Source organism: Vicia villosa, linkage group LG1 (genome assembly GCF_029867415.1).
Source record: "Vicia villosa cultivar HV-30 ecotype Madison, WI linkage group LG1, Vvil1.0, whole genome shotgun sequence".
NCBI classification, from domain to species: Eukaryota; Viridiplantae; Streptophyta; class Magnoliopsida; order Fabales; family Fabaceae; genus Vicia; species Vicia villosa.
In genome coordinates, this window is record NC_081180.1 from 144,695,370 (window position 1) to 144,705,234 (window position 9,865).

At 33.1% G+C, this 9,865-nt stretch overlaps 1 protein-coding gene across 1 annotated transcript; it reads right to left on the reverse strand.

Moving 5' to 3' along the window:
- Positions 1–1,508: 1,508 nt before the first annotated feature.
- LOC131644406 (probable transmembrane GTPase FZO-like, chloroplastic) lies at positions 1,509–8,679 on the reverse strand. Its single transcript, XM_058914897.1, has 11 exons — positions 8,026–8,679; positions 7,375–7,919; positions 7,183–7,251; positions 6,415–6,609; positions 6,169–6,300; positions 5,993–6,079; positions 5,432–5,872; positions 5,172–5,336; positions 3,686–3,916; positions 2,661–2,776; positions 1,509–1,952 (listed from the first exon to the last, which is right to left on the reverse strand). The coding sequence occupies exons 1-11, from the start codon at positions 8,528–8,530 to the stop codon at positions 1,670–1,672; spliced, it is 2,769 nt and encodes a 922-aa protein (XP_058770880.1). The 5' UTR covers positions 8,531–8,679; the 3' UTR covers positions 1,509–1,669.
- Positions 8,680–9,865: the final 1,186 nt, after the last annotated feature.

The following is a 9,865-nucleotide window of genomic DNA, read 5'->3' on the forward strand; positions in this document are numbered from 1 at the left end:
TGAAAGGTTGGCATGGCCTAAGCATGGCTTATGGCGCTCAGTTTTTTGGCCTGGTCTGATCTTTTTAAAAGCTTGGCATGGCCTTAAAGCCTATTTAAAAGCTTGTATCTCATTAGAGTTTTTAATTAATCCATATTAATTAAGAAGTCTTATAGGTCGGCCTATATTTGCATATATAAAGCGACCTATTTAGCATTTGTTCTAATATATATATATATATATATATATATATATATATATATATATATATATATATATATATATATATATATATATATATATATATACATAGGCTAGCCTCTTTAGCCTTTTTTTTTCTATTATATATATATATATATATATATATATATATATATATATATATATATATATATATATATATATGCATACATATATATAGCCTCTATTAGCCTTTTTTTTTCTATATATATATATATATATAATATATATATATATATATATATATATATATATATATATATATATATATATATATATATATATATATATATATATATATATATATATATATATATATATATATATATATATATATATATGGTCCAACCTATTTTAGCATATCTCTAATATATATGAAAATATAGGTCAATCTATAAGGTTTCATAGGCTTTTTTAATAGCCTAAGTCTGGCCTATTTAATAAAATAGACTTTTAAAAAAGCCTTAGTCTAGCCTCTTTATTAAATAGGCCTAGTCTGATCTTAAGTAGGTTAGGCTATAAACCCCTATAGACCAGCTTGACCTATTCTCACCCCTAATCATAAGCAAATGTGCAGTTTGGTGTAACCAAAAGAATAACTTTTCTGTGAAAAATAGTGAAGTTTTTGCTAGACGCGTACTATAGTTTGGTGTAACCAAAAGAATAACTTTTCTGTGAAAAATAGTGAAGTTTTTGCTAGACGCGTACTATAGTTTGGTGTAACCAAAAGAATAACTTTTCTGTGAAAAATAGTGAAGTTTTTGCTAGACGCGTACTATAGTGCACAACCAGAGAAGATAATTTAACCTTCCACCTCAAAATTAGACACTATCCAATATTTTTATAATGTCAAAAATATCCTGATCAAAAAATGAACAAAATTGTCAAAGGAAATTCCCGATAGTTCATTCAAATTTCCGGTAATGAGATTTTTGTTAGTTCATTCAAATTCTCCGAGAACATGCATTTTGAAAATTTTAGTAAAAAATACTTTTACCAGAAATTTTAAAATTCCCGATAAAAACGCTCACATTTCGAAATTGCAATAAATTTTCATGAGTTTTTACTAGAAATTTTAAAGTTTCCGATGAAGTTTCAAAATTTTCAATAAAAACTCGTGAAAATTTTAATTTTTCTTTAAGAAATTTTCGATAAAAAAAAAATCATACTTTTTAAAATTTGATAACTTTAAAAAATTTCAATAAAAAAAACTCATACTTTTTAAAATTTAATAACTTTATGCAAGAATATAATATAATAGTAAAAGCATACGATTTAGAGGATTGTGGTGTGGATTGTCATGATAGCATTTCTCTTTATTTTCATAAAAATCGTAAACATTTATTATTAATACTACATAAAAATTGTGCGCATTAATTACCTCCATAGCAAACTAAATGTGGACGGATTTCCTATTGCATCAATAACAGAATGAAATAGCCGAAATAACTCATGACACATGAAGATTTTGGATCTCAACTTGTAGTGTTCTAAGTTTCTTTTCAATGTTTGATATTTCTTCCTGAATCTCAACTAGCTTGTTTAGTCTATTCTGTGCCTGATCTTGGTAAGGTTTGCCAATGACTCTAACAAAGGTATCCAAATTTTCTACGGCTTCAGCCAAATCTCTCTTCATGGCTTCTTCAAGCTCATATGCCAAGGTATCTGCTTTCTTTTTCACTTTATCTATCACACTCTGCCTTCGAGTTGGGAAATTTGAAATAGCTATGTACCTGACATAAACAAAACAAATGTCCAGACCCAGATGTTAGCAGCAAGTGAACAGCCCAATTATACAGTCAATTAGAGTTGTTTTTTAACCATTCTATATCATCTTATCCGTTAGTGAGATGCCATGCTTAATACTACATTTGTTCTAAACTCCTAATTTGTAAGCTCCCTTGATACTTTTCTTATTACATTAGGAGGAAAAGCTGATAGTGAAATTAATGTGTACATTTTATGTATAACTTATCAATTGTCTTTTGAATATAGAGGCTTTCAAATTAATAGTATTAATAAGAGATATATATATTTGAAAAGAAAAATAAATGTATCTAGTAATTTACAACAAGGCTTATATTGAAGAACTTTCTTTATCAAAGAGGCCTTACAATAGGGAAAGAGGTAATAACAATTATATAGGTGAATAATTGTTGATTAAGAGAAAAGATCATGAAACACTTCCTGCAAGAGATGGGAGATATTTAGAGGTGAATAATGGTGTCCATGTAACTATGTTCATGTTATTGTTTGTACTGGTGCAAATTTCAAAGATACATCAACCCAATAACAACTTATTGTCTCTTATAGGATAGTGCAGCTGAAATATTTATAATAAAGTTTAAGACCGAAAGTCTCGTCAACTATTATGCATGCATGCATTTTCAAATATAACCCGGGCAGTCATAAAGGAGCTCTAATTAAATATAATACATTACCCGCCAAGAGAACAAATTCCAAGAGCAAGAAGATCTTCCAATGTGGTTTGCAGTACAGAAGTTAGTAGCGAAGCAGAAAAACCAGCCACTCCTAGTTGACCAAAAGTCCCTAAAATCTACACATAATGAAGACATTTTATATCAGGTTTGTTTAGAAACGGTAGTTGTGGTGGTGGTAGTATGCTAAAACTTTGTTAAAAAAAACAACAAAAAATACTATATTCACCACTGAGGAAGATTCAGACAATATTCATTGGTGTATGGCTAACCAAGTTCAACAAAGATTAAATAGGGCGATTTTGCAGATATAAAAACTTATTGCTAATGAGAAAAATACATCATTTACTTGTTATATAGCTCATAGCAGTGCTATAAAAAGATTCTAAGGATCACATGAATGCAACATTCAGTAGCAAAGCAAAATTATAATAAAATTGTAAGACAAAGCAGCAACCTAAATAAATCACACTGCAAAATAATTATTTCTCAAGTTTTAAACAACCCTATTAATCATTCATCTAATTTTGAGGCTTTTACAGCGCTTTTCTAGCACCATGGTTAACCATAAATCATTATGAATGTGATCCTTAAGGCAGTAGCCTAAACATATTTCAAACTCGTTGTTTGCAGCTTAGTCAGCTAACGCTATTTTAAATTTGGGATATTTCGTGAATTGCAAAACTTCTACTCAAAATGTTTCAGAAGTTTGTTGCACATACAGATCCCCGTTTCATACAGTTTTGGTCCCCTGTTTATAATTGCTTCCCATGTACAATTTAGTTTTCAAATTGATGCAGGAATATCCTTCCATCAGTTATTTCTTCAACGGAAGTGACTTAGCCTTGCTGATACGGCACAAATCCCCTTCAGCAAATTTTCCTTTTGATGTCAAATCATAAGAGAAAAAACAGCAATTGAACTAAAGAGACGGAAACAATAATTTCTCTAAAACAGGGAACCAAAAGAGATCTTAAGACCAAAATGAAAAGAGTTTCAAATTATTTTAGAAGAAATTCTAAACTTACCATTTCACGAACTTCTTGCTCAAATGACTTTGAAACTGCACTGCTGCTGAAATTTTCAATCACTTTGTAGCCTGCTTGATCCCCTTTCTTTAGCAATTCATACGTCTCAAAAGACATCTGACCATTTTCATGAATCAACGAGGACCAACGTTTCTCAAAAGATTCCTTACATAGTCTCCCTTGTTCGGTATTTTTGGAGCATAACCAATTATCATATTCTGCAAGTATTTTCTGTGTCCAATCAACCAAAAACATATAAGCAAAATATACCCAGCTAACGTTACACATATTACATTATTTTAAATCTTGCATTAGTATTTTAATGTATTAGCCATCATGGAGACATCCAAAGCAAAAGCATAGTCCGTCATGGTTGAATCCGGTCCCAATTAATTATGAGAGACAAAACCAAAAAACAACAAAACCATGAGCTCATTTTTTGTCTTAGCTTTTTGAATGTTTTGACATATATACACTCTTAGGCTTTGTTTGGGAGTTTGGAGGGGAAGGGAGGGGAGGGCTTGAAAAAAGAGAAGGATTGAGTGAAAAGAATAGAGGGATTTAGGTGGAGAGGTTTTGGGGGATTTATTTTTATTCAGCAACCAAAATCCCCCTAATTTGGGGAACAAAAAATTGTATTAGAGGAGGAGTTTGAAGGGTTTCGGAGGACTTACACAAATTGTTCAAATATAATCTATGTTGTTAGTGTTCCGAAAACTAAAAATATATTAATCATAAAGATCTTTTTATCATTTTATACAAAATCATTCTTTCAAAAAAAGTTAAAGATTTCTCTATATATTTTTAAAAATTATTTTTCCGAAACCCTCCCTTCCCTTCCCTTCCCTTCCCCTCCCCTTCAAACTCCCAAACAAAGCCTAAGGCTCTTGGAGGAAGGGGAGTAGAAGGGAAAATAGAGAAATCTTTCCCATTTTCTGCGAGTGCTTGCGAGAGTGCTTTTGTAGAAAATAATAAACAAATGTTTAGCATTAATGTATTATTAATTTTAAGAATATTATAACATAGAATGAATTTGAAGAATTTATCTATAAACCCTCACATCGGAGGGTTTTGAAAAATTATCTAAATTCAATTCAGGTTGCAATTCTTAAAATATTAAAAATATATTAATCACATGCATTCATTTATCATGCTATACAAAAACATTTTTTTCAAAAAAGAAAAGATTTATCTATTTTTTTCTTCTACACCTCTCCCTCCAAAGCTCTCTTTTCCCCTCCCCTTCAAACTCCCAAACAAAACCTTATCGAAAATTGTGAGACAAAAAATAAATCCACTAATATTAAAAAGACAAACATATCAAATGAGGTTAAAAAGTAAGTTAAACAATAAATATATCTAAAAATTGTAACATTTTCTTAGAAATAAGACCCAAAAACTCTCATAAATAAAACAAGAGGGGATAGTAATTAGTAAACATGAGTAAATACAATCTGAATTCACTAGTTTACAGCCAAAAACTAACCCGAACAGATGATACAGAAGGATCAATTATGTCATTCTGAATTCTTGAGGTGGCAGGCATTGCACGTTTCTCTCCTTTGAAAGCATATGATGCAATAGTATCAAGATTGGACAATTGCATGGTAGCTTCTGCAAGCTCCACAACGCGTGATTTAGTGGATTCAATCTGACAATGTATACCATTGCAGTTTAAGAGCATACCAATTAAGAGGAAAACAAATTGTCCTGAAATTAAAAAATTATGATCTTTTTGTAACATACCGTAGATAGAGTTTGTCTCCTCCAAGAAAGGCTCTCAATTTCCATATTCAATGCAAAATCATTTACACTATCAACAACATCATTTATTGCAATCAAATCCTGCTTGGCAGATCGATAGTCTTGTGTCACAAGAGTTTCACATGCAGAAATTAGTCTATCTGCAATTCCAACGGGTGTTTCAAGTTTAAGCTTCATTCTATCCATTCCAGCCATTGTTGACCCATCTAAAAAGCTGTGTAGGAACTTCTCAAGCTCAAGAAAGCTGCTGGGACCATATTGAGAACCAGAGACTGACAATTCTTCATTAAGTTTCCCAAAACTAGAGGTAGCCATAAGTTTTGCTTCAAGAGCAGATCGTGCAGATACAGGATATAATATCACATCTTCTGTATTCAGCAACCTCTTTATGTTGTCCTTAATGAAGGACATTGCTTCCTCAAGCTGCATTGATTTGTGAATATATAATGTAAGCCTAATTTGGCAAATGACTATATCAATACAAAAGAACAAGATAATACAATTATGACAATACCAAACATGAACCGTGAAACATTAATATACCTCATGATTACTCTGATATATGTCAGCTTTATTCAAAACAAAGACCACCTTTTTTTTCCATTGCTGTGAATATCGAAGAAAAGCAACCTGGAAAATAACATAAAACACCACATCATACCCCTAACTGGGTAATTATACCAGAGTATGCCCTATGCACAAATAATGACTAGGCATACCTCACTTCCAGTTAAAGGACGGTCAGCTGAAATAACAAAAAGAAGCAAGTCTGCACGAGGCACAAATTCCTCTGTAAGACGCTGCTGTCTCTGGAGAATTACATTAGTTCCAGGTGTATCAACAACTGTCATCTGTTTTCAGAAAGATAAAGAAAACTGTTGAGGAACAACTAATAGCAAACAGAAATTGTGACCAGAGGAGAGAACCAAAACAAAAGGAGAAAACCAAAAAAATAATTGACTTACTTCTCTGAGAATTGGAGCAGGAAGGTAGCAAATATATTGACCATCTGGAAACCTTTCACAACGTTGTTTTTCATTATCTAGGTCATTAAACCGTAAAAATGTGATCTCATTCGTTGTTGGAACAACACCCTCTTTGAGATATCTTTCCCCAAGAAGCGCGTTAATCACAGTAGATTTACCAGAGTTGAATTCCCCCTGGTAATAGTGTCAAATAACATCAGCTCTTTGTACCATATTTCTATGAATTTTATTTAAAACCAGTTTTTTTTTGCATCTCACCCAATTGAAGTTTGATTAAGAAAATTTATGATAAATGGTAATGGGAAGCTAATGAATCAAACAACTACTCATTCTATAAAATAACATGTGACCTTTGATGAGTATTGACAGCTATGGCTGCCATCAAATCTATTCATAACATGTGCATTGTTAAGAGTAGAATAACAAGAACAAAGCACAATAACATGAACTATATGAAGGGAAAAAAAAAACTCCTAAAAGCAATATAGCTTCTAAATTTTGTAAAGATTTCTCAGTGTAAGCAGACAATTAACCAACACTCAAGTAAATGTTTATACATGAAACTAGTCAATTAAACGCAGAAGAACAGTGAACAATGACGACGAGAAAAGTCCACAACAAATAGCACTTATTTGTTAACTAGTTCCAAACTATATGTAGTAACAGAATATTTTCTTTTTGAAATTTAGAGCTAATACCAATGTATATCCAGGAACCAGAATTTGTTGAGATTCAGCACACTATTACCACTATAACCAATAAGAATGGCTCATCAATCTGAGAAACTGCATCAACGAGAAGCGAAACTTCCTCCATCTGCCATTTTAAACCAATCCCAATTCAACACAGTAAAAAATATAATGGTCAAAACACATAACAATGAAAGAAACAAAATTTATATATCAATTTAAATACCAACTGTTTTAATTAAAAGATCACCAGAGGTGCAGCTTTCTTTATAACTCCAATAGCTTCATTCAACACCAACCTCTCCATCTCAATTAACTGTTTCTCCCTATCCTCCAGTTTAACAAATCCACCAACAACCTCCCTTTTGCTCTGCAAACCACTACTTGTATCAACTAATTTACCATCATCAATTTTATCCAGTATTCTCTCCTCATTCGCAATTCCACCATCCAACAGTTTGCGAAGAAAATCATCATCAAACAACCCAAAACTCTCCAAACTAGTAACAAAACCACTAGCACCCGAAGCAAGCAAACTCGAAGCCTCGGCATTTGACAAGTTTTCCCCCACAAACGATGCAAATATAGGTATCTTCACATTCTCAACTACATCACCAATTTCCTGATTTAAACCTTTCAAATCACCACCACCATATATAAGAAAATCAGCACCTTCTGATTTAGAAGCATTCACAGCAGCATCTACAGTTTGAACAAATCTAGCCACCAATGGAAGCACCACCAAGTCACTATTGGAACCTAACATTGTATTCCTAGCAACAACAGTAGGAAGACCTGAAACAGATACAAACGAATTTTTTTCAATTATTTTTTTCAATTATTACAAATAAAATGTAGCACAAGTGTTTGAAGAAATGCTCAAAAGAGAAAGAACGAGAACCTTTATCGGAGAGTAAAACACCACTGGTGGCGGCAGCGGCGGCGATATCGACACGCTCGGCGACTAACAAATACGCGCGGTCACGAACGAGTGATTTCAGCATGCAAGCGGCTTCGTAAAGCTTGCCACCGGTTTGTTCGTTACTGGCGAGAATTACGATTCCAACCGACTTGGAAACTGCTTTATCGATCAAGTTTAAAGCGGCGTCGCCACGTGTCAGGATCTCGTCGGGGTTGAGCTGGAGAATTAGAGTGGGGATTTTGAGTTCGGGTCTCTTGTAACCGCCGGGGAAGAGTGTTCGGGGTTGGGCTTGGGCTTGGGCCTGAGGAGAGAATTGTTGGTTGAAATGGCGAGAGGCATTGGAAAAGATGGAGATGTGACGAGAAGAGCGTCGGAGGGGGAGGTGAGGAGAGCGAGAGAATGAGGTGTGGCGGTGGCGAGGAATAATTGAATTTGAAGGAGTGAGAAGGGAAGAAGAAGGGGTTAGTGTGGAACAGAGTACCATGGATTTGATTTGAAGGAAGTAGAAAGAAGAGGAAAGAAGGGAGATAGTGTTATCGGGTGAGAGATGTGCGTCCGTCACTGAAATCTCAGTTGTTATCTATCTTTTGGATCAACTTTCCAAGGACCGCATGTGCTTCCAATTAAAATCACAGTCAACTTTAAAAGTAATTAATGCAATAATGTAATAATGCTACACCCATTAGTGCATACTTTTTCTTTTAAAATCCTCACCCATTTAAAAAAATAATTAATTTTACGACTATTAGTTAACCACACTCTACTTGGGTCAAGAACAAATGATTACTTCATACTACTATAGTTAGGGTTTAAATATGCTACTTGCCCTTTGTTTGAGTTGAATAACAATAAAATTATGTTTAGATTGGCAAAATTGTACTATTAAATAGAATGAAATGAAATTAAATAAAATAAATTTAGATCTGCATTAATAAAAAGACGTTTAGTGCTTTTTTTTATAAGATTTTTAGGATTTATAAGGGTCTAAAATTTTATAATGCAAATATTATAGTATAATTTATTGTGTTATCTTACAATCATCTTTCAATCATTTTATTGGATCATGTGTTTTCTTGTGATAGGTTTGCGCTTGATCCCGAGGTCCTAGAACCTTCCTTGGTTCTATAGTTGGTGGTTGGTCATGTTTGCCTCACGTCACTTGTCTGGCGTCATGGTGGTGTCTCAATTAAGCAGTTTCTTGACTTTGTAGATTAGTTAATAGGTTAATTTAGATATATTATTCGGCCAATAAATATTGTCTCTGTCAATGGGAGAATAGTTATCCCTCAAGTCTAGTCCAGTTAGACAAGGTGTAACTTGCAATCTTGGTTTATTTTTTCCTACACCCATGTGGCCTTTACGCCTTTGACTCCTATCCAACTTCATTGACTTGGATCTATATATTGATCTTATACTTCTTCTTTTTCATTGATATACAGAAAGACCGTCTTTTGATGTTTTGTCATGCAGGACTAATTTAGTCCAACATGATCTATCTGGGACCTAGTTGTCGTAACTCGGTTTCAGCCTTTGATGTTGTAACTCAGATTGGGAAACTTTCAAATGGTACTGGAACTAATAATCATTACTTTGTTATTATCGCCATAGGACACAAAACATCTCCTTTTAGGAGAGAAGCGAGAGAATAAAGATTTGTCTCCAGTCATATACTTTGAACAACTGTTATCAAGGTACCACTTAGCTTTTACTATTGTAAAGCATTTCTCGACATCTTCATGATTTTCCATAAAATAGATGTTTGCTTCTTATTTTTCTAATTCATTTGAGGATTTCATATCATTCTCATTCTAAGTTATAT